Source organism: Phaethon aethereus, assembly GCF_964289735.1.
Source record: "Phaethon aethereus genome assembly, chromosome: 12".
Lineage (NCBI taxonomy): Eukaryota > Metazoa > Chordata > Aves > Phaethontiformes > Phaethontidae > Phaethon > Phaethon aethereus.
Window position 1 is genome coordinate 22,918,635 of NC_138588.1, and position 24,148 is coordinate 22,942,782.

Below are 24,148 nucleotides of genomic sequence, written 5' to 3' on the forward strand. Positions count from 1 at the left end.
TCTGTAATGTATTATGTCATGTTATGTAATATATAACATGTAATATATCATATATAGTCTCTAGCATATAATATATAGTATATGCACTGTAGTATATGTAGTATATAATATATAATGCATTATGTATGAGGTAATAATGTAACGTAGTATGATATAATATAATGTAAATCAGCATAATTATATCATCTGTTACGATGTATGATGGATGATCTGTATGATATATACTATATAAGCACATTCCGAACACTACTACTACCAACACCCCCAAATTACGCCCATTTTACCGCCGACTGGCACCCAAACCTTGGGGGGGGCGGTGGGGGGGGGGGTGCAGGGCTGGGGCCCCCTTTTGGTGGTGCAAAGCTCCCCCACCCCCCAACTGAGGGAAGGGTCGAGCATCCCTGGAGATGGGGAGCGCGGGGAGCGCCAGGGCGGTCCCCGTCCCCGTCCCCGCATGACGCTGACATCAGTCCCGGCATCCCAGCCGGCCGCATCCCGCCGCCATGGCGGCCAGCCCGGCCTACGGGGAGGAGAAGGGGGGATCCTCCAGCCTGGGGGAGCCCGAGTACGGCCACGACCCCGCCAGCGGCGGCATCTTCTCCTCCGACTACAAGAGGTGGGGACAACGGCAGGGGACAGGGGACAACGGCCCGGCCCGGCCGGGTGGCCGCCACCGCAGGCCTTGGCCGCCGTCCCCGCCGGGACGTGGTACCCGACCGGGGGCCGGCCGTGGTCCCCGGCGTGGGGACGGGGACGGGGCCGGGGGACGCGGTCACGCCGCCGCCGCTGCAGGTTGCGAAGGCCGGGGAGGGTTTCGGGAGAAAACCGCGGGGTTTTGGAGATGCGTGGGGACACCCCGCCGCTCCCCCCACCGCTGGGCTGGGGGCACGCCGGGCGCGGTGTCCCCGCCCCGGGCTCTGCTGGCCCCCGCGGGGGTCGCGGCTGACGGCACCCCCCCACCGAGGTGCCCAGCGGGGGGGGCGCGGGGAAATGTCACCGCTCCGTGGGGCAGGCTGCGGGGGGGCGGGCAGGGACGCAGAGCACGGGGTGGGGGGGGGTGCCACGTGCGGGTCCCTTCGTCCCCGCCGCCCTGGCAGCGTCCCCCATTCCGGCAGTGCCCACCCTCCCCGGACCCCTCCCTAATGCCGCAGCAGCGTCCCACACCCCGGCGGTGTCCCCCCGCTGTGGGTGCCCCCCCATCCCCGGCCCTCGGGCGCTGTCCCCGCCGCCCGCGTGCTGCCCTCCCCCAGAGCCCGTCCCCTCGTGGCCCCACCAGAGCCGCCGCCGCCCCCCCATGGGTGAGAAACGCCCCCCAAGTGCCACCCCCGCCCCCCGCTGGGACACCCGGCGGTGTCCCGGTGTGCCACCCCGCGCCCCGGCGGGGGTCCCACCGTGACCTGGGGTCCCTGGCCAGCACTGAGCCACTGCGAGCCCCGGGGCAGGAGCTCCCGGCAATGTCCCTAGGCCACCCCGGGGTGGCCTCGTCCACCAGTGAGGGGGTCGCGATCGCGGCTGCCGCCCAACCCCAGCATCAGGTTTCAGCCGGCGGTGCCGGGAGGAGGAGCGGGGCCACAGCCCCGCCACCGGCCCCAGGGCCACCGCCACCCCTGGCCAAAGCCATGCTGTCCCTGCCGCCGGTGCAGAAGCTGCTGCGGCAGCTACCGGCGGGGCCAGCCGGGCGGCCAAAAGCCCCGGCGGGTGGTGACACGGCCGAGGAGGTGACGAGCCCGGTGCTGGCCACCGAGGTCGGACAACCCGCCTGCTACAGCGCCCTGCAAGCCGATGAGCTGCGGCCGCTCGCCAGCCCCGAGCCCGCGGTGGCCACCAGCACCGGGCCACCGCCGCGGTAAGACCCCCCCAAGGAGCCCGCCCCCCCCGGGACCCTCCGGTGACGGTGGCTCTGGCCAAGCACGGTCCCGTGGGTGTCACCCCCAGCTGCTGTGGGTGGGCGCAGCCTGGCAGGTCCCCTGGCTTGGTGGGCATGGATGTTCCTGAGAAAAGTGGCCAGTGGGGACAACCAGTGGTGGCATTTTCCCAGCCCAGGGAGGGGACCGGGGAAGGGCTCTGCATCGGGGTGCACTGGCACATCGATGACACCGTGCCCATGAGGGGACAAGGGACACGCAGCCAAGCTGGGCTGGTGGCCGCGATGGAGCTGGTGATGGGCACCTGCTCCCTGCGAAGCAATTTGGGGACATCCCTAGGGTGACAACCACAGCCAGGCTGTGACGGGGTCCTCATCCCAGCGCCCGGGATGGGGACATTGCTGGGTGCCAGTGCCACGTTGGTCCCTCCAGCTCCTCTTTCACGTGGCTGTAACCCAACTCCTGTCCCCATAAATATTGCATGGCAAAGGGTCAGGTTGCCAGCCTGATGGCCGGCTGGGAGCAAAAAAAAAAAGACTAAAAATGGCTAAAAGTGGCTAAAAACGGAAAAATGGGATATTTTTGCCTGCCCCGGCACCGTCCAGGCACGATGATCTCAAGGAGATGCTCGACAGCAACAAGGATTCGCTGAAGCTGGAGGCCATGAAGAGGATCGTGGCGGTGGGTGTTGCTGCCACCGGCAGGGACCGGGGCCGTGCCGTGCCGAGCTGTGCCATGCCATGCCGTGCTGGCTGCCCAGTCTCACACCACTTCTTTACTCCCTAGATGATCGCCCGGGGGAAGAATGCCTCTGATCTCTTCCCAGCCGTGGTGAAAAACGTCGCCTGCAAGAATATTGAGGTGAGGAAGGCCTTGGGTGGCCCTGGTGGCACCTATGGGTGTCCCCAGGGTCTGGTGCCTCCCCTGCAGGAGGATTCTGAGGATGGGCTGGGTTTTGGGTGGCTCTGAAATGGCCCTACCACCTTCACCCTGCAGGTGAAGAAGCTGGTGTATGTCTACCTGGTGCGCTACGCAGAAGAGCAGCAGGATCTGGCCCTGCTCTCCATCTCCACCTTCCAGCGAGGACTCAAGGTGGGCTGGTTTGGGGACCCGAGAGGGGGCCTGGGGGGACAGCAAGCTCTCCCACACCACACGGCAGCTCCCCGCATGTACCCACAGGACCCCAACCAGCTGATCCGCGCCAGCGCCCTGCGGGTCCTCTCCAGCATCCGTGTGCCCATCATCGTGCCCATCATGATGTTGGCCATCAAGGAGGCCGCCTCGGACATGTCCCCGTATGTGCGCAAGACAGCCGCCCACGCCATCCCCAAGCTGTACAGGTAATGGGGGGTTGGCTGCTAAATTTTGGGGGTACCAATAAGGGCTCAGTGCTGGGGTCTCAGCTGCTTGGTGCAGGCAGGGATCAGGGCGAGTTTGGTCCAACCACACCTGCCCTGCTCTTCCCTCACAGCCTCGACTCGGACCAGAAGGACCAGCTCATTGAAGTGATCGAGAAGCTGCTGGCGGACAAGACCACGGTAACTGGGCTGCCACGTCTCCCCTGCCCCTAAATCTGGGACATCACCGACCCTGCTGACCCGGTGTCCTCGTGGGGATGCAGATGTCCCCACCAAATTGGTGTCCTCATGGGGATGCAGCCATCCATGCAGAGCAGGCATCCTCGCTGTGGTGCTGCTGTCCACACTGAGCCAGCATCTTCATGGGGATGCCACCATGCACACCGAACCAGCATCTTCATGGGGATGCCACCATCCCCACCAAACCAGCATCCTCACAGGGATGTCACCATCCCCATCAAGCTGGCATCGTGATGGAGATGCCACCACGCCGGTGAGTCAGCGCAGGCTTCCCCTCCCCAGCTGGTGGCCGGCAGCGTGGTGATGGCGTTCGAGGAGGTCTGCCCCGAGCGCATCGACCTCATCCACAAGAACTACCGCAAGCTCTGCAACCTGCTCATCGATGTGGAGGAGTGGGGGCAGGTGGTCATCATCAACATGCTGACCCGCTACGCGCGCACCCAGTTCCTCAGCCCCAACCAGAGCGTGAGTGGGGGAGCCACGGGGTGCCCCAGGAGCCTCGGGGTGCCCTGGGAAGCCCGGTGCGGGCCAGGGAAGTGCGCTGAAGGAGGGTGCTGGTGGGGGTGCAAGGCGTCCCTCCTACTGGCAGGAGTCCCTGCTGGAGGAGAGTGCCGAGAAGGCTTTCTATGGCTCCGAGGAGGAGGAGGCCAAGGACGCCAAGGCGGAGGCAGCCTCGCTGGCCAAGCGCAAGCCCTACGTCATGGACCCCGACCACCGCCTGCTCCTGCGCAACACCAAGCCCCTGCTGCAGAGCCGCAACGCCGCGGTGAGCTCCCTGCCCCAGCCCTGCCCGTCCCCCAGGGCCACTGGTGGTGTCCATCGGCCTGGGCTCGTGATGTCCCCACCAGCCAAGGAGCCACCAGGCTGCCTGGGGGACACCCAGGGCCGGGCGTCCCCCAGGGCCGGGCTTCCTCTGGGTGCTGCTGGGTGGGATGCTGGGGGACACAGCCATCTCCCAGGGGTGTCCCCGTGCTCGCCAGGTGACGCTGGGGTGTCTCCGTGCAGGTGGTGATGGCCGTGGCGCAGCTCTACTTCCACCTGGCACCCAAGGCGGAGGTTGGTGTCATCGCCAAGGCGCTGGTGCGGCTCCTGCGGAGTCACAGGTCTGCAGCACCCTGGTTGCGGTGGTCCCTTACCCTGCCACCCCCATCGGTGGGAGCCACGGGGAGCCCCAAGACCCTGGGAGAGACCCCCAAAAAGCCCATACCTGCAGGGACGTCGGGTTGGGGTCAACTGCCAAAAAACAGTGCTTTTTGGCCTGGCCCCACCCAGACATGGGGTGGCAGCATCGTGCTGACACCCAGCCTGGTGGTGGGTCCTGCTCCGTCTTCATGGGGACATGGTGGGGGGGTCCAGCCCTGCCCCACTGATGGTGGCCCCCTCTTTGTCCCCACAGCGAGGTGCAGTACGTCGTGTTGCAGAATGTTGCCACCATGTCCATCAAACGGCGGGTGAGTCTTGGACTCGGTGTGGGAAGGGTTGGCCCTGTTGACTCTGGAGCAGAGTGAGGGCTGGCCAGCAGCTGGTTGCCAGGGCCAGCTGCCCATGAGTGGCCTCGGTGACAGGGGGGCAGGGATGGCACTAACGTTGCTTGCTCTGCACACAGGGGATGTTTGAGCCCTACCTGAAGAGCTTCTACATTCGCTCCACTGACCCCACACAGATCAAGATCCTCAAGGTGAGCTGGAAGTGCTTGGCAGTACCCATCACCGGTGGCCTTGGGACTTCATGGGGCCCTTGCCTGTGGGGCAGCTGTCCTCCATGCCTTGGGGACAGGAGGACAGCAAGGACCCTGTGCCCCAGCACTGTGTGCTGCCCATCTCTCCCTCCTTCCCGCAGCTGGAGGTCCTCACCAACCTGGCCAATGAGACCAACATCTCCACTATCCTGCGGGAGTTCCAGGTATGCCATGGCCATACTGAGGTCACTGGGGTGCCACCCTGGCATGGCTCTGGGTGCCAAAACACCACCATGGAGGGGATGGAGGAGAGCCCTACCAGGAGGAGTGGGCTAAGACCATGACCACCCTATGGGAGGCTCCAAAGACCCCCAATGTGTGGCCTGCGGAGGATCCCCCATGCGGAGGATGCCCGGCACTGTCATGTGGGTGACATGTCATGTGTGTCCCCCCATGCCTGTGCAGACCTACATCCGCAGCATGGACAAGGACTTCGTGGCAGCCACCATCCAAGCCATAGGGCGCTGTGCCACCAACATCGGGAAGGTGCGGGACACCTGCCTCAATGGCCTGGTCCAGCTCCTCTCCAACCGGGACGGTGAGTGCCTGTGGCGAGGGTGAAATGGGGGCTCCATCGCTCTCGAGGCAGGACCCCACTGAGGCCAGGACTCTGCCCGCAGAGCTGGTGGTGGCCGAATCCGTGGTGGTCATCAAAAAGCTGCTGCAAATGCAGCCGGCCCAGCACAGCGAGATCATCAAGCACATGGCCAAGCTCACTGACAACATCCAGGTGGGTTGGGGTGTTGCATGGCCTGCAGGACCAGGGGAGCGGCAGCGGTGCCACGTGCCCGGGGGCATTTTGCAGGTGCCCATGGCGCGGGCCAGCATCTTGTGGCTCATCGGCGAGTACTGCGAGCACGTGCCCAAGATTGCACCCGATGTGCTGCGCAAGATGGCCAAGTCCTTCACCAATGAGGAGGACATCGTCAAGCTGCAGGTCATCAACCTGGCAGCCAAGCTCTACCTGACCAACTCCAAGCAGGTACCGGGGTCATGTTCTAATGTCATGCCTCAGTTTGCCCATCAGGGAGGGAGAGTCTGGCCCTGAGCATGTCCCCTGGAACAGAGCAAGCTGCTGACCCAGTACGTGCTCAACTTGGCCAAGTATGACCAGAATTACGACATCCGCGACCGGGCTCGCTTCATCCGCCAGCTCATCGTGCCCACTGAGAAGAGCGGGGCCCTCAACAAGTACGCCAAGAAGCTCTTCCTGGCCCAAAAACCTGCTCCCATCTTGGAGTCCTCCTTCAAAGGTACCCACCCCCGGTCACAGGGCATGGGGACACGGGGCCAGGTGTCACCACAGTGCTGCATGGCTGTCCCCGAGCTGCTGCCACCTCTCACCCTACTGTAGATCGGGACCACTTCCAGCTGGGCTCCCTGTCCCACCTGCTCAACGCCAAGGCTGTGGGCTACCAGGAGCTGCCTGACTGGCCGGATGAGGCCCCTGACCCCTCTGTGAGGAATGTGGAGGTGTGTGGAGCATCCCAGGATGCTGGGGTGCATGGGGGGGCTGAGGTGAGGGCATCGCTTCGAGGTCTTGGGAGTGCCCGAGAACGTGCCCAGGTGCTGCTCAGCTGCCCCATGTCCCCTCTCTGGTGCCCACACACCCGCCCGGGGACAGAAGCAGAGCAAGGGCAGCTGTTTGGGCTCCTCACCCAGGGGTGGTGGCCCCACTCCATCAGCCCTGTGCCAGCAGGTTCCTGAGTGGACCAAGTGCACCAGCCGGGAGAAGAGGAAGGAGAAGGTGGAGAAACCTTTCTACTCCGACTCAGAGGGCGAGTCAGGGCCCACGGAGTCAGCGGACAGCGGTGAGGACCCAGTGGCACAGCAGGGCATGGGGCAGGGGCCACTGTGGCAGGGACATTAGATAGCCATGGTGGCACATGGGGCAGGAGCCAACGTGATGGGGCATCAGGCAGGGGACACCGTGGTTGGGGCATGGGGCAGGGGACACTGCGGCGGGGACATGGCAGGGGACACGGAGGGGTGTGGCAGGGGGATGCAGGGATGTGGGGGGGCGTCGTGGGGATGCAGCGGGAGGATGCAGTGGGGGGGCAACAGCGGGCATGGGGACGCAGTGGGACGCAGTGGGACGCAGTGGGATGCGGTGGGAGGATGCGGTGGGATGCAGTAGGGAGCTGTGGGGAGGTGGGGGGACGCAGCAGGGCTGAGCCGTGCCCCCTGCAGAGCCCGAGTCCGTCAGCGAGGAGAGCGGCAGCAGCAGCAGCTCCGGCAGCTCCAGCTCTGGCAGTGAGGAGGAAGAGGAAGAGGAAGAGGAAGGCAGCGGGGAGCAGTCGGAGGACAAGGAGGAGGAGGAGGAGGAGGAGAAAAGGCCAAAGAGGAAGGAGAAGGAAGGCTCCCGGAAGGCAGCCCCGGGGAGCGTGGGCAGGTACCCCTGGGAAGGTGGGGTGCCCCCGGCCAAACCCCACCCCGGCCCCCCCTGAGCTGGGGTCTCCCCGCAGCCCCAGCGAGGAAGAGGAAGAGGAGGAGGGGGCAAAGAAGGCCAAGAAGAAGAAGGCACCGCAGGGGAGGAAGGGCCATGCCGAGACCTCGTCAGAGGAGGCCAGCGCCTCCGAGAGCAGCTCCTCGGGCTCCGACTCTGGCTCCGAGGCGGAGGCGAAGCGGAGGAAGGCGGTGAGGGCCGGGCTGGGCTGGGGGGCAGCGCAGGGACACCCCGACCCCCCGTTCACAGCCCCCCCCCATCTCTCTGCTCTCTCGCAGCCCCCCAGCAGCAGGGCTGGCCCCAAGGAGATCTCCCTGCTCGACCTGGATGACTGTGAGTGGCTGCCCAGGGCACGTGGGACGGCCATCGCGGTGGCGCTGGGGAAACTGAGGCACAGGCGCCTGCCCCGGTGGGGTCAGGGCCCCGCAGGTCCTTGTGGGGCTGCTGGTCTGGGACAGGGACCGGTGCGAGGTGGCGATGGGGCAGGCGGCTGTGCCAGCGGGGCTGTCCCCCTTGGGGCTGTGCCCATGGGATTGTCCCCATGCAGCTGTGCCCGTGGGGTTGTCCCCATGGGGCTGTCCCCATGGGGCCGTCCCCATGGAGCTGTGGCTCATCAGAGCTCTGTGAACCCTTTCCTTCCCCCCACCCCGCAGTCACCCCCCCTCCTCCCCAGCCCATCCCCTCCAGCAGCATCGTCTCCACCAGCCTGGTGACCGACCTGGAGGGCCTCACGCTCACTGACAGCTCCCTGGTGCCCGCTGTAAGTGCCCCTCCCGGGGGGCTCCCGGGACCCCTGCTGCCCCGGGGCCCGCAGGGTGCGGGTCAGCAGCCCACGCCCGTCCCTCGGCCCCTCGCAGCTCCTGAGCCCAGCGTTCGGCGCGGTGAGGACCTACGAGCTGCTGCACCGTATGGCGGGCGAGGGGCTCTCGGTCGAGTACTGCTTCAGCCGCCGGCCCTTCCCGGGGGACCCCCACATGGTGGCCGTCCAGATCCAGATCTCCAACAACACTGACGCCGAGGTGAAGAGCCTGCGGGTCAGCGAGCCCAAGCCGCTCGCCGGCATGCGGATCCAGGAGTTCCCCGAGATTGGTACGGCACAGCACGGCACGGCACGGCCATGATGCTGAGGAGGGGATGGGGACGGGGACAGGGGTTGGCTGGTGGAGGGGACGTGGGAGGCGGTGGTAGCCCTGTGGTTTCAGAGCGCTTGGCGCCCGGGGACACGGCCAGCGTGGTGATGGGCATCGACTTCTGCGACTCCACCCAGGCGGCCAACTTCCAGCTGTGGTGAGCACCCAGCGCCGGGCAGGACAGGACGGGTGTCCCGGGGAGGGGGGCGGCGCGGGGTACTCCAGGGGTGGGGGACAGCAGGGCAGGGCATGGGGTGCCCCAGGGGACAGGCACCGACCGTTCCAGGGGATGGAGGACAGCAGGAGAGGCCCCAGGGGACAGTGGGACAAGGTCCCTCTGAGGGATAGGGGACAGCAGGACGGCCACCAGGGTCCTTCCAAGGAGGGGGGACACCGGGGTGGGCATGGGGGGTCAGGGGACAGCAGGAAAGGCCCTGTGGGGGACAAGGAGGCGGCGGCAGCCCCAAGCCCAGCCTGGCGGGTTCCCCCTATTCCTGAGGCCTTTTGTGCCTCAGTTTTCCTCCAGCCACACGCTGGCCGGGACAAGGAGGGGAAGTGGGACACGGGCGGGGGACATTTTGAGCGTGTGCCCCCCTCACCCTCCTGTCTCCTCAGCACCCACACGCGCCACTTCTACGTCTCCATCCAGCCGCCCGTGGGGGAGCTCATGGCCCCCGTCTTCATGAGCGAGAACGAGTTCAAGAAAGAGCAGGGTGAGTGGGGGACGGGGATGGGGACAGGGACAGGGCGGCGCGTGGGCACCCACCGCCCCAGCGCCGACACTCACCCCCCATTTTGTCCCCTCTGCCGGCCTCGCCGTGGCCCTAGAGCATCTCACGCGGCCGGGCGAGGGTAAGTGGCCACTGGGCCAGCCCCTAGACTAGCCCTGCTCCCCTCATCCCTCTCTTGCACCCCGCGGCCTGCGGGTTGGGATGACCATGCCGGGTGGCCCCACCGGGTCCCCGTGCAGCGTGGAGGGCTCGTGGCAGCCCTGGTGCTGCCAGCACCGTGTCCGGTGAGTGACGGGGACACCCTGGTCCTGCATCCCTGTGCTCCTGGAGCAGCAGCATCCCCGCCCTGGCCCCACGGATGGGAGCCTGCGGCGAGTGGTGGGTGCTCGGTGCCCTGCGGTACCGGAGGAGCCTGTCCCCAGGGACGTCACTGCTGCCACCGGGCAGGGATGCGGGGACGAGCCTGGAAAGTGTCATGGAGGGTTTTCCCAAATCCGTCTCTGCCAGGCTGGAGAGGAGCAAATGGGGCAACCAGATTGGGATGTCGCAGGGGCCCGGGTGCAGGGAGCCGGTGGTTGGAGGGGCTTGGTTTGGGGATGGCAAAGCGGGGCCCAGCAGGGACATGGCCCCTGGGTGCATGGTCAGAGACGGGCAGGTGCCTCTGCTGCCTGCCTCAGGGAAGCTGACGGGCATGAGCGAGATCATGGAGAAGCTGACGCTGCCTGAGAAATGCCGGAGCGACCACACCATCGTCCAGCAAGTGACCTCGGCCGCCAACGTGGGCCGCGTGCCCTGCGGTGCCAACAACGAGTACAGGTACTGTACGGACCCCCATACCAGGACCAGGCAGGCACTGTCACCTCTTCGGCCCCACCCGAATCACAGCGGGGACACTCAGGGCTTCCTTAGGACAAGGAGCGTGCACAAACCCACACGTGATGGTGGCCGTGGGTGGCAGACGCCTCCCCAGTCCCCATCAGAGCACCCCGGGGGATGGGAGGGTGACGTGGGGACAGCTCGTCCTGAAGCCCCGTGTTTGCTGGTGGGCAGGTTCGCGGGCAAGACGGTGACCAGCGGGAGCCTGGTGCTCATCACCTTGGAGCGACGGGAGGGCGCTGCGGCCCAGCTGACCGTCAACAGCGAGAAGATGGTTATCGGCACCATGCTGGTGAAGGACATCGTCCAGGCCCTGGCGCAGTGATGGCCGGGCCCCGCCGCACCCATGGCCCTGCCCTCCCACCCCCCCTCTGCCCACATCGCTCCCCAAAATGCTCCCTGCCCCAATTTCTCCTGGGTTATTCCCTGCTCCGATCCACAGAAGGGCAGCAGTCAGCGACCCCGGGGCCGGCTTTGCCACTGGGAGGAAGGAGCGGGACAGGGAGGACGGGACGCAGGGCGATGTCCCGCTCGGAGGGGTGGCAGTGGCTCCAGCCCCCACGGGAGCACAGCGTGCCTCCAGCCCCTGGCCCCTCGCCACCATCTCCCCATGTAACCCCTATTTATTATGGCCAGGATCCCCCAATAAAGCTCTTCTTGAACCTGCTCCCTTCCCCTCCTCTGCTCTGTGTGCACAGCGGCCGGATCAGCCCCAAATCGTTCCCCCACCAGGCTCTGCCAGCTCCCCCCCCCCGCAGATCAGGCTTTGGGGACACCAGGGGACCAGCCATCCCTCAGGCAACAGGGGACATGTCAGTCCCCTGGGGGTGGCACTGCTCGTATCTGCTGCTGGCTCTTGGAGAAAACCTGGCACCGACACGCAGGGTCGGGGTAAACCCCCCTGGGGCTTGGCGGAGGGCAGGAGGCGTTCGGTCCCGACCAGGGATCTGAGGAGTCCTGGGAGGTTTCCAGCGATTTATTCAAAGCAGAATTGCTTGTGCTTTGACCGCAGAAATACCTGCTACGTCAGGGCTGGGTCTATTCTGCAGTGTCACTGGAGGGATTCCTGGGGCCGGCTCCGGGAGGCTTTTCATCTCCAAACTGGGGCGGGGGGGGGAGGAAATTTGACTCTTTATCAAGATCTCTCCTCCCAGCACGGGTTGGGTGGGATTTAAGAGAGTCCCGGCTCCCCCTTCCCAAAGCTGCAGCCCAGCAGGGAGCCAGGCCCGGCACTGGAGGGAGAGGATGAGCAAAGGACGGATGGGAAGGCTTGAACTCCAAATCGCCTCGCGTCTGACTCCTGCTGCTGCTGCAAAAAGGGTGAGGGGCTTTCTGCTTTTTCCAGCACGTGAGTAGGAGGCCGGATCAAATCACCTTTTTTTTTTTTTTTTTTAATTTTTTTTTTTACGGTGACAAAATGCCGGACAGAGCCACACCACCACCAACCTCTGGGCGTCGAGCATTTGCTCCCCCAGGGAAAAGCCCATTTCCACAACGACCGGGGCCAGAGGCAGCTCAGTGCTGCCTCGCACGCAGGGGGGCTGAAGCCGGGAGCTGGCAAGGCCGCCATCACCCCATCCCCCGTGGGGGGCCTGCTTTAATCCCTCGGGGGGCCCGCTGCCCTCGCAGGGAGCACAGCGAGCGCCACGGCCTGCGAGTGGGGAGCCGCCCGGGCTGAGGCGGCCCCGCGGAGCCTCAAGCCGCCGCCGGGCGTCGTGAGGAGAGGGGAGAGACGCTGCCTCCACGCGGCAGCCGGCGGGCGCCCGACACCCCGCGCGGTGCACGCCGGGATAGAGGAGGAGTAATTGGAGGAGGGGGGTGCGCCACGCGGCGGGCGTGGGCAGCGCGCATGCGCCTCGGCCCCTCCCCTCAGCGCCCCCCCCCCCCGCCCCCGCGCACACACCCCCCCGCACCCCGGCGGGGCGGCGGCCCATAAAAGCCGGCGGGGCGGGCAGGGCTGCCCGCTGCCTTCGCTTCCCTCCTCTCTGGGATCCGCCCGCCCGCAGCGCCGCCTATGGCCTTCCCGCCGGTGAGGGGGGTGGCGGGGGGGTGCGGGCGGGACACGTGCCGGCGGTCCCGGTGCCTCACGGAGCCGAGGGCGGGAGGCGGCGTGCGCGGCCCCTTTAAGGCCGCCCCCGTCACGTGGTTTCACACGTTGGCGGCGGTGGGTGATTGGGGGGGGGGGGTGGGGAGCGGCGCTGAGGTGATTTCCCGCCCTTTTGCCGTGCCTGGCGGCGGAACACGGATGGGATCCCGCCTTCGCTCCGCCGGGCCCGGCCCCGGGGGGGGCCCCTCCGCGGAGCAAAGTCCTGAGGCTCGGCAGCTGCCCCCCGAGGGGACAAGGGGCTCGGGGGCAGCTTCACCTCGGGCAACCCTTCGACTAACCGGTGCTGCCTTCAGGGATGGAGCCCTCACTGGAGGAAACCCAGTGGTCCCAGTCCAACCAGCAAGTGGTGCCTGTGTCTGCTCTCGTCCCAGGTTATTGTGGGGAGGCGGGGGCGGGGGGGCAGCCGAGCTGGAGGCGCTGAGCTCTGGTTCGTGATGGTTGGATGCGTTTTGGCCTGGGCAGGAATCCATAGTCTTGGTGAGAGCTTCTAAACTCTTGTCGCTCTTTAGCGTGCAAAGTGAACTGAGCGGCTGTTTTACTCTTAAACCAGGTGGCTGCAAGCTCCACCTAGCAAGAGTGGCTTCTGGTAGTGACCCAGGAGACTTGGTCCCTAATGCTGTGCTGTATTGGCGGAGTCAAGAGACAAGTCTTCTGAAAAACAAGATCTCTTTTTTTTTTTTACCCTTCAGTATTCCCCAGCTGAAAACCAGTTAATGCTTGTTGTGGCTGATTTGGTGAGAGGCTAACCATGTGTGCTGGCAGCTGGAGCGTTGGTGAGGGGCTCCAGCTAGAGCTGTGCAAAGGGTGGGAGCTGTGTTTTCTGAGGAGTTTCAGAATACTATTGCTTTGCTGCAGTTTTTCTCTACTGGAACAGTCTCCCTAAACCGATTAAAACCTTATTCTGCTTTGATAATGTGCTGAAACAAGCAGCTGTGATATTGCTTGTTTCCAAAGCTGCTTGGATGATAGCTTCAAAATGTTTTGTTCCAAAAAAACCCCAAAAAGTAGGTGCCTTGACAGGGAAGCTTCTTTAAAAACAGGAGTTTGGGCAAAAATGGTGTTCTGAAGTCAATGCTCCCCTGTAAAATAATGCCATTAAAATGCCTTCCAGGCTTTATTCTGGCCAGGTGTGTTCAAGATCCTTTCCACACAGAGTAAACCCTGGGAGAGCTGCTTAAGCAGAGCTGATACAGCCTAGTCTAAGCCTGTTTGGGATGAATTGGATGTGTGAGCTTGTTGCTTTGTTAGTGGTGTTCCTTGGTAGGAACAGTTACACCAATATCATACTTTATATCAGTGTAGCTGACTTCAGCTTGTCAAGCAAAACATACCAGTAAAAAAGGACTTTTAGAGCTGCCTTTGATCAAAGTATGGAGCCATCTTGGCTTGATCATGTTGAGACTGACAGCAGCTTACATTTTGTCTTGGGATTCAAGGCCCTCTTGGCTGTAGCTGCAGTGCTGAGAACCCCTTCGTGCATCAGCATGGCTGCCCAAGTGGGATTTCTAAGAAAGATGTAAAAAGCAAAGGCCGCGTTGTAGCTGAGGTGGATGAGCCTTGCCCACTCCAGAGCGTGCCCAGGAGCTAATGCACGTCTTGGCTGTACCGGCAGCTGAGCTGTGTTTAATGACTTCCCTAAGGATTAAGATATCCTAATCCTGTGCCAGTGCTGTTGTGATGCTGTGGGTTCTGCCTAGCCCTGGGACTTCATTATCTGTAGGCTTCCTCCAGGTGTGTCTGCCTCGGGGCTGCGGAGGTGCCTTTGTTTCCACCTACCTTGGACACATTTGGTGGCTTTTGCTGCATGGGCTTATGTTGTTCCACCAACTGAGCTGCTGTGGGTTTTTTTCCCGTGGGTCTCTGGAGTGGGATCCCCAGCAGGTAAACTGCAGGCTGCAGCCATGGGGTTTGCTTGGGGCTGATGGGATGTGAACTTGAGACCTGACAGCTGCTGTGCTTCGGCTGCTGGCTTCTTGATGCAGAGCCAGCAAACAAAAATGCTCTACCATGGTGGTAAGGCTCATTGTGTTGTGTTTCTGTTACTGTGAGGGAGTGGAAACTTCTCTCTATTTCAAAGCAAGCCCGGTGCTCCCTTTCTCACTCTGTTTTGTTTGGTGTGCTAGAGGTGTCTGGAGCCTGATAGTGTCTTCCATGAGACCTCAGAGACCTCCTGGGGACACATCTTCATGCTTGGACAAGGGTTTAGCTGAGCCAGGATGTGATGGGCTGTACTCCTGTCTCAGATTCACCTTGCTGCATCTTTGTGTGTGATGCTTCTTGGGTCTGTGTTCCAGATTTACCACAATGATTTAACCTGAAGCCTTTAAATCTTCTGCTCTGTGGCCCTGCATGCCTACTGCAGGGAACTGAATTGCTTGCCTTTGTTTCTGATCTAGGAACAACCCTAGAAACTCCCAGCTCTTAAACAGACTGGGTGTTTTACCAGGCATCAGGAAGCAGTGTTTGACTCCTGATGACTTTAAATGACCTGTCAGCTGGATCACACTTCTGTTTTGACTTGTTCATCCACTGGCCATGCTGATAAAATGGTGCTCCCTCCTCTGCACTGGGACTGTGCATGTAGCCGGCAGGAGCAGCTGAGAATGGCTGTTGTTGGGTCACTGGTTATATACCTTGGTGTTTGACAGAATGTTCCAGGTCATGGCTGAGGCCTATGGAAGAAGGACCCACCGGTGCTCCTGGACTTGTGCCTTGGTGAAAGCAGAGGGCGTCACCAGCTCCAAGCCTGGGCTGTAGCTGCCGCTGCACGGAGGACTTCCAGAGAAGCCTGAGCAGGCAGCATGTGTTTAACTATTGCAAAATCCTTCAAAATGGAGCACTGAAAGCTAATCCTAGCTGGGCTCAAGAGTGCTCCTTTGCTTATCTTGGCTTGGGGATGCAGGAGTCGAGCAGGTTCTGGAGGACGCAGCCTCAGGCGTGGTATTTCCCTGTGCTGTGGTATTAACTCTGAGACTAAAGGGTATGGGCGTATTCTCCAGCTACATGTTTGCAAACTCTTTCCGCTGGACCATCCAGGCTGCTGAATGGTTTGGGCCCTGCGTGCTTTGGAGACCTGCAGAGCTCTCCTCAAAGGAGTATCTCTGGTTTAGGGACAGGAGGGTGAGCTTTAGCAGGGGAAGGTATAGAGACACGAGTCCCTTCCTACGAGGGGTTGGATGCCAGCTCCTGTGTCTGGGATGCTTGCAGTATCTCTAGGATATCCCTGACAGTCTTAAGGTTAAAAGCTCTGTAAGTGGAAGGAATTTCTGTGGAAATGCTTGGTGATGCTCTTGCTGTTTTCTGTTCTTGTTTGTAGCAGGACTGGTGCTGCCGGTTGTGGGAAGCATCAAATGGTAAATGAGCAGGAACGGGTCAGGCATTTGGTTTGCTGCTCGAGTTTATTTTTGTCTTGCTAGCACAGACTCTCAGGGAAAAGCTTTGCCTCCTGCTGTAAGTGGTTCTTTAGCAGTAACAGGAGTAGAATATGGAGTTTCACACTTGTGCCAAAGCAGCCTGATGTGGCATTTCTTTATTAAAGATGACTGGCAATACTTTCTTAAATTGAGCTTCTGTACTCCTCAGCTGCTTTTTATAAAGATGACTTAAGGCTTGCTCTGCCTGTTTGCTCTTGCCTGAAGCTTGCTTTCAGTCCCACCTGTTTTACTCTTGGCTTGTAAATGCTCTTGCATTGTGCCTGCAAGAGTCCCAGGACCTTATCTGGGGGTGGGCCAAAGAGCCCGGACCCCAGTGCTGAATAGGTGCTAATAGCCTTAAACGGGCTGAAATCCCCAATCAATTGTTCCGGTCCTGCCTGGAGGCAGTGTTGTGAGTTGACAGTTCAGTGGTTTATTCCTGCTGCTTTCAGGATAGGGCTTCCTTTGCTTTTCAGCTAAGTGGGGGGGGGGAAGCTCGCATATGTGGAGGAAAGTATCAGATCATGTGTTGTGGAGTAAAACTGCTCCTAACGATGGGGGAGTGTGTGTGTGTATTTGGGCTGGACTAAAGTTCCCATGTCTCTGTGAAATGCAGCTTAGAGCTGCCTTCTGCCACAGGCCATGTACTGGGAAGATCAGCAAGGGATGATATGAAAGTAAAACCAGCTCGGTGCTTCAAGCTTGCTAGTGGGTGAAGCAGGAGGAGAAATGTGGGGGAAGTCAGGCCCAAAACTCTTGCAGGAATGCGTCCAAAAGGTAGATATATTAAATGTCTCCTTGACAGGTACAAATGGCCCCAATTTAGAGCTACAGGCTTCTGTGTGTCTTGGAGTAGCAGGGGCTTGTTCGCCAGTCTCGCTGCAATTCAGTTCTTTGAATTTGGCTCTAACTCGATTTGCTTAATGGCAAGGGTTCTGCTCTGGAGGCCAAGGCTGGCGAGGTTGTGCCTTCCTGCTCTTCTCTTTAATGTGTGTCTTGATAGCCATACTGTTTGCTCAGCATGTTCAGGAGCAGAGTTCTGCTGCAGTGGCTTTTGGGTGGCAGGAAGACCTGCCCTTGGTCCAAAAATGCTGGTTAGAGATTAAGTTTTAGTGGCTTCTAGATTGGCAGAGGCTTGAATGTTGTGCAGCTGCATCAAAACAAGCCTAGATGTGAAAGTGGCTTGTGAGCAGAGCTGGGGAAGCAGTTGTTCTTGCTGGTTTTCTGGACCAGCTCCAGAAAGCAGGAGGGTTTTGATCTTTTTCATGTGGGGGAAGCTTTAAAAGAGCTCTGGCTCGTGTAGGATGGCCCCAAAAGCTTTATGCCGGTAGATCAGTGTTATGCTAAACATAACATGGGGGGGTTATGCTAAAGCAGAGCTGGTTTGGGGTGACTTCCCAGTGTGGTCAGGAGCTGCTACCTAAAGGGAAGATCAGGATCTCTTTCCAAGGGAAGCATCAGGATTTGGGACTATTTTTGGGAAGCCATGTTTTTTCTGCAAGCCTGTTTTCTGAAGTGATTGTGTGGCTGCTGACCTGGGCCATTCCAAGATGTTGTTCAGAGCTCCCAAACATGGGTGGTAGTGAGCTGTGCTCTCTTCTGTTGTGCACAGGAGGACCTACTGTGGCTGCCTTGACCATGAACATCATCCCCCTTGTACCCCAGTGCCAGGAGGCTGATTCTGGAGAGAAGGCATGTGCCTCTTAATCAGAACTCTGCTTTGGTGTTATGTGCTGGAGGAAAGCAGCAGGGAGCTTGTGTTGGCAACCAAACTAGTTTGGGTGCTGTGGCTCTTAGTTAAAAGTTCATCCCAGCTGTTGTGAGTTGGTACCTGTTTGTGGCTGGGGCAGTCCTGGTCTGATGTGCTGTGCTGACCTGTTTGCTTAACTGTTTCTTTAATGCCAAGAATTGTGCTTGAGTGTTGCTAAGACCTGGAGCTAAAGCTAATATGAGTATTGGAGGCAATCCAGACTTTCCACAATGTGTTGAAAGCCGGGTGGTGAGTACTAGCCAGCTTGACACTAATGCTTGTTCTTTTTACCAGAAAGAAGATACTGGGAGGAGTGTAAAAGACTGCTGGGATTGCCCAGATGCCCCTGCACTTTCCACTTGCAGCAATGCAGATATATTCCGCCGAATAAATGCCATGTTGGACAATTCTTTGGATTTCAGTGGAGTCTGCACCACGCCTGTCACAAAAAGCAAAAGTGACATCCTGCCAGGTGATGCATTTGGCTGGGTGGGAGGCGAGCTTGAGGATCTGGGGCTGGTGGAAGGGGCAAGTTGCTTGGTGGGACCTAGCAAACATGTGGTGGTGCTTCTCGGTGGTGTGGTGGTTGTCACGTGCTTGTGAGCAGAGAGATGCTTGGAGTTAGGGTTAATGCTGTTTTGGTACCTGGGGCTTCATTTGTGTGCCTGAAATGGATAACCCAAGTATTCCCTGGCAGTGCAGAGGTGCCCGGGAAGGTTTGCTTATGCTCCCTGTGGTGCCGTGGATCATTGCGTGGGCAGGACGTGAGCTCTCGCTGCCTGACCTGCCAACTTCAGGCATAGATAGTTCCAGCAGACTCCTTTACAGTCTGCCTCTCCTAGAGGCAGGATTAATCTGTTAGTGGTTAGTATGGTTGATCTGCTGCATATGTTAAAAATGCAAAAGAATTTTCAATAACTGTGCTGGCTACAGGTCATTTAATTGTGTATTTAAGAGCACACTGAAGCAGTAAGTGTAGGTGAAGACTTTCTTGCAAAGCGAGCTTGGGATTTGGAAATCGGTGCTGCAAGTTTTGCTTCCTGCGGGCTGAGGGGAGTGGGCATATTCTGCTGTCTTGCACTCAATCTGCCTCAAAACAGAAGGCTCCATGCCAAAGCAAAGAGTGTTGGGTCCAATCTTATTTTTATGTAAGTGAAGGATGTGCTTTTGTCCCTTTACAGTAGGCAAGATCTGCCAGTGAATGTACCTGCCCAGTGCCTGATGTTCCTCTTGCCAGCGCGCTTCTGTGCAGTGGTACTTGTGCCAAGGATTTGGGCACTTGAAAGAGATTGCTGTTGCTCCTCCAGCCTCTGAATTATAGGGTCAATAAACACTTTGGCTGCTATTGGAAACAAACTGACCCTCTGGACTTGTCCCAAAACAAAGTGGGGAAGTAAAAGGGAAAAACCTCATCTGCTGGTGACCTTGCAGGCTGCTGTAGGTGGAGAAGCTTTCCTTGCAGTCACTTGGAGACAGGGTTGTCTTGTGCTCATGGATAATCTGATGAGTTTTAATAAAATGTGTGTAAAAAAAATATAAAGCTGCAGACAGGTGTCTGGGCATCCTGTGGGTCAGACTGACGCTTGCGCAGTGCAACGTTGTTCTGGACTAGCAAAATGACTGCTACCAGATGACTTCCAGTGCAGCTTAATCTCCCTGGGTATTTGAAGGGCTTAGCACTGTGGACCAGGGGCTGATCTGGCCATGTGATCCTGTGCTGGCACTGCAGAAATACCAGAGGAAGTGAATTGTTCGCTTCGAGGTATGGATCTATAGCCAGCATTGCTTGAAACGTGCCTAGTAAAACAGTATTGGAGGATATACTGGCTACTCCTGAGCAGTTGCATAGTGAATATTAACTAATTCAGGTCAGTGGTGTGGGTAGTGGTGCATTTTTAGAGATTTGCTGTTGTACTGAGCTGTTTAGATGTTTTTTTGTCCCTTAGAACAGTGGTAGTCTGTTGTATCTGATCTTGGCGCAGTGGAAGTGTAAAGGAGAAATAAACTTAAGTATTTTCCTTCATTTCCTTACATTGAGTTCATGAAGGAGTTTTTTCTGGCTGCCTTGTTGAAAGCTCAGGTGTAGCCCTTCATAGTCTGTTTATAACTTGAAATGGGGATGTTTCCTAATTAAGTTTCAGCTTACTTGCCAAAGTTAACCTAGTTGATAAAGGAACTATACCTGCCCACTAGAGCAGATTCACCCTGTGAAGATATGGGTTAGGTCTGAGTTTAGGTCTGGGCTTAGAGCTGGCACATCAATTTTAACTTGCAGTACTGTCTTCTAAACTTCTAAAGCTCTTCTCTAAGTGACTGGGGTGTTCACCTGGCAATGAAATGAACCTGCTTACTGGCCTGCTGCATGTAAATCTCTGCTTGGTCTGTCAGTCCCTGCCGTATTTCTTATGGATGTCTGGAGCAGAGGGTCTTGCCTGGTGTGGAGATACTGAGAAGTGGTGCTTTGATTGGAAACTGGGTGACTTTCCCTTCAGTGGTGTTAAACTGTGCTTGTTTCAGGCTGTTGTTGAGTAACTTCTATGGAGGACCTCTGGTAGGACAAGTGTGGTGGGACTTGCATGTTGGGAAAAAAGGAGGTTTCTTCCAGTGAACACTATTTCTGCTGCAGGACAACCACAGCTGTGCTTTTTGGGACATGCTAAGCAGTCTTTCTTGTTCCTGACATAGCAGTTGAGGGCCAGTCTCACAATTATGTGCTGGCTGCTGGCACAGCCGCTTGTGCAGTGTGGGGACCGGTGTGAGGGCCCTGCTCAGCATTAGGTAACATGACAGGAGGCTTTTAGCTTGTATCAAATCCCTTGTGCAGTGGCACAAAATGCTTGCGGTGGCAGGAGGAAAGAGGCTTGCTCACTTCCCAAGGGATGTTGGGCACTGCTCAGCCAGGGCGAGAGAAGTGGCTGCCTTGAGTGCCCTCACTCTTTAGGCTAATGGAAATGTGTGATCTTTTTCAGAAGGTGCTTCTGGGCTGTACAAGAGACTGAATAGAGCACAACCTGAGCTACCCCAGCTGGGCAGCAGTTATCAGCTGTAAATATGTGGATGAGTCAGCATCTGCCAGTGCATCGGCAGTTCAGAGCTATTAGTCTGCTTGCAGTCCTGTCCTCGTTTCGTTAGTGTCAGTCAGGACGTCTTGGTAGGTAACGAGGGCCTGAATGCAGCAGTTATGCAAGCTTTCCTCTGTCTCTGGGTCAGAAAAGTGCATGAGCTGCTTCTGTTTAATGTGTTGCTAATGAGCATCTTCCATGAAAATGTTGGTGCTGTCAGCAAGGACAGCTGCAATCTGCATGTGGGGAAGTGCTTTAGCCCTTGGACCCTGGCCTAGAGGTTGTGGCAGTCTTTTGCTGAAATTCATCCCCCTGATGGCTGTAAGGCTGAGCAGCTGATTGCTAAAATTCAGAATATAACTCCTAACAGCCCCCTATGCTGGGCAGATGGTTTAGAGCCTGAAGCAGGCTGTTGGAGCTGTTTGCCATGCCTTTGAGTGAAGAACATGCTCTGCAGGCTCAGCATCTTGCTTACAGTGAGCCTGGCTTCTGGGTAGGTGACTGATGGAGCAGAGACCCTTGATCTCATGTGGCGTCTTGTTAAATCACTTCTGAAGAATTCATGAGCCTCTGGTGCTTTTACTCAGTGCAGGGACAGCTTATGTATTGTAGCTGGGCTGTATTGTCATGAAACTGGTAGCTTGGGCAGTCTTAATGAGCCTGGAGATCCTCTCTTAAAGGTAGTAGCTGTAGCAGGTGAAAGGACTACCTTTTTACAACTTAAACTCTTTGGTGGGAGAGCATGGGGGAGATATTTTATTCCAGTAGGGGAAATGCTTGTACTTTAGTCTATTCACAGTCCCTCAAGCTTTCAGTTGTCTTCCTCAGGTCAAACTAAATTTATCCTGGATTGGACTTGTGTGTAAGAAGCCCCTTTCAGCTTTAAGAGGATTACATGTGGTGGAGAAGGGATGGCAGAAATTCGTGACCTTTCACTAATGCTATTGGGGAAACACGTGTGGAGACACCTTACTTGGTGTGATGAGGTGCACAGCAAGACGGTGTGGAGGAGAGATCAGTGCAGTCTGAGCAATGTGAGAGAACAAGCTTATTCAGCAGTCCTGGATCTGACACAGCTGGAGACTTATCCAGATCTGGGCAGAGCTGCGTAGCAGAAGGGACTGCCGCTGGAGATTTAGCTTGCCATACCTAATGTTAAATCTCTGTAAAGATCAGTTTGCAGTTAATGATAATCCTTGGTGAACTTAGTTGCCTTGTCAAAATGATGCAAGTCATCAGGCCCAGCTTGACCACCATGGCAGTGGTTCATGGGTGCTTGCTCCAGGAGTTTCCCAAGCCTGGGCTTAGGTTGCTAGCCCAAACCCAAGGGTACAGTGCAGCAGTGTGGTGAAAGGTGTAATTGTAGAACCTGTCTGGTAACTTCTGGGACAGGATCGCATGGTGCTTCAAAACACCTGCCTTTCAGGCTGATTCAGTCCTCTCTGCAGAAAGGCACAACTTCCTCAGCAAGGTTGTGTGTAGTGTGGACGTTAACCTTTAGAGGCTTTCAGTGTGGTAGTGGAGAAAATGTGCCTGTGACCAGAGGCAGGAGTCGGCATCTCCCACCAGCTCAACTCCTGCCAGTGCTGCTGGAGTGCAACCTGTCCTTGAGCAACTGTTCCACAGGAAATGTGGTTCTCCTCTCCCAAATTTAAAGCTGATCTGCATGTTCATTGCTAATCTGAATAAGAATGTAAAGCCAACCTCTTAAGGTAGCAGTTGGTCTGTTTGCCAGGCTTTAAAGCTGGGCCTTGCTGGGTGGAAGGTGCTGCTACCAGATTTTTTTTAAAAAAACACCCCTAAACCAGCTTTTGAAATCAGCCTGTTCTATAGGCACAACTTCCAGCTTAATTAAGTAGAACAGTGAGTAAAGCTCCCTCTTCAGCCTTTGCATGCCCACTTACTCAGCTGGTTAAGCTGACTGGCTTCAACCGAAAGCAATGCTGGCTTAAAACAAATGGATTTAAAAGGGTTGCAGGTACCCCAAACGTCCCAGCAGCATTGATTGCCCTTTCATTAAGCTCTGCTCATTTAACTGAGACAAAGCAGCCATTATTTTGCTGTAAGTTGACAGTCCATTGTGTGAAGAAATGGGAGATGCTTAAATGACTTCCTGTGGATGGGAGTGGCTTAAGGTGCCAAGTTTGGTGTGAAGGCTCTTGGTTGTGGCCTGTCAGGTCCTAATGATTCTCGGTGGCTGCTTTATTTAAGGAAAACTGAAGGACAAATGCAAACCCAGGCTAGCTGATGACTAAATGGGCTTCCTGTTTGCTCTCAATTGCAGTCAATTAATGACCTATCACTTGTTTAGCCAACCAAAAAGTCCTCTCTGGTACTATAATGTAAATGCCTCTGCTCTTCACTGCCCTGCAGCTGTGAGGAAATGTGCCAGACAGTGCTGGATGCAGCTGACCTGATGTGTGTGGCCTTGAGTGAGGTAGTGTTGTAAGATGCAGAGAGCCAAAATGCAGTGCTGCTTGCCTGGAGTTTGTGGGGTTAACAGGGTGCCAAAGGCAGAGCAAGGCTGTTAGCTGGAGCTCACCTGGAGCTGGCAGCTGAGAACAATTCTGCTTGCCCAAATAAATACTGTATGCCTGGTACACACATCCAGAATAGTGTAATTCAACACCTGTGTGCCCCAGAAGTGCCTTTGATTTTTGGCCTTTATATTGCAAGTGTTACATTAACAGGTCTTTGTCTACATGGGCACAATGCAGTTCTGTACTGGAAAGTAGTTTTAGTAAATGGGTTTCTTCATCAGATCAGCAAATGGAAGCAGATCAGTGGATGCTCTTCTGCAGAGAGCAGGGACTTGGCCTGGAGTTGTTGTACTCTACAGCTGTTACAAATTGGATGGTGTTGCTGAAGAACCAGAAGGTCCCCTGATGTAATGTGCTCTGTCATTCAGGTTTTGGTGCAGTAATCCTGTGGCTGTTCCTCACTGTTTCTCTTGGAAGAGGTAGGTAGAGCAGTAAGGCTCTAAGTAAGCAGTAAGTTGTGGTGCCCTTTTAGTTTCTTAAGTAGTTGCTTGCCAGTTCAAGTGTTTGTGGCTAAGGGAGTAAGGCAGACTCCTTGCTGTGGCTGTGAAACAGGTCATGCAGCAGCAAATGTCTCCACTTGAGGAAATTTTTCAGATTACAGGGAAGATGCTTAGTTGTGTATCTGGAAAACCGCTTGTAACTAGTAGGTTTATGCCTAATGAGAGCTTTCCTAAGCCCCTGCTGATCTCCGGTGTTTCTCAGGAATACAATTATCTCGTCCTCTAAAAGCTTTTGCTCAAGATTTGTCTTGTGCTAAAACATACTGGAAGCTTAATTTTCAGGGATGCAATTCCCAGCCTTTACAACTGGAGGTGTAAAGAGGTGTGAATGGCAAAGCAATGCTGCTTCTGTGGGATTTGGGATCCCAAGGGCTGTGGAAATGCTCACCTTG

General features: G+C 57.5%; 2 protein-coding genes across 7 annotated transcripts in view; both read left to right on the forward strand.

The window, feature by feature from the left end:
* Positions 1-503: 503 nt before the first annotated feature.
* Positions 504-10,709, forward strand: AP3B2 (adaptor related protein complex 3 subunit beta 2; the record flags this gene model as incomplete). 5 transcript variants are annotated; one of them, XM_082005298.1, is made up of 28 exons in its annotated part: positions 504-616; positions 2,471-2,546; positions 2,652-2,726; positions 2,862-2,957; positions 3,045-3,205; positions 3,337-3,403; positions 3,746-3,928; positions 4,053-4,229; positions 4,469-4,566; positions 4,860-4,914; positions 5,070-5,141; positions 5,303-5,365; positions 5,607-5,739; positions 5,822-5,931; positions 6,007-6,183; positions 6,268-6,454; positions 6,556-6,674; positions 6,901-7,012; positions 7,392-7,593; positions 7,673-7,838; positions 7,926-7,980; positions 8,301-8,407; positions 8,505-8,736; positions 8,850-8,934; positions 9,393-9,490; positions 9,606-9,629; positions 10,186-10,324; positions 10,559-10,709. In XM_082005298.1, the coding sequence occupies 28 exons, from the start codon at positions 504-506 to the stop codon at positions 10,707-10,709; spliced, it is 3,333 nt and encodes a 1,110-aa protein (XP_081861424.1). The 5 variants fall into 5 exon arrangements, with proteins under 5 accessions (XP_081861424.1, XP_081861425.1, XP_081861426.1 ...); XM_082005299.1 differs by lacking the exon at positions 9,606-9,629 and having other exon boundaries at positions 7,667-7,838; XM_082005300.1 differs by lacking the exon at positions 9,606-9,629.
* A 7,326-nt stretch (positions 10,710-18,035) lies between these two features.
* CPEB1 (cytoplasmic polyadenylation element binding protein 1) overlaps positions 18,036-24,148 on the forward strand; it is a gene marked incomplete at its 5' end in the record, with an annotated part of 36,006 nt that continues 29,893 nt past the window's right edge. Inside the window, one exon of one of the 2 annotated variants that reach the window (XM_082004990.1) lies at positions 18,036-18,126. In XM_082004990.1, coding sequence (XP_081861116.1) covers positions 18,051-18,126 — 76 coding nt within the window. The remainder of the gene's footprint in view (positions 18,127-24,148) is intronic. The other variant, XM_082004991.1, reaches the window with a different exon arrangement.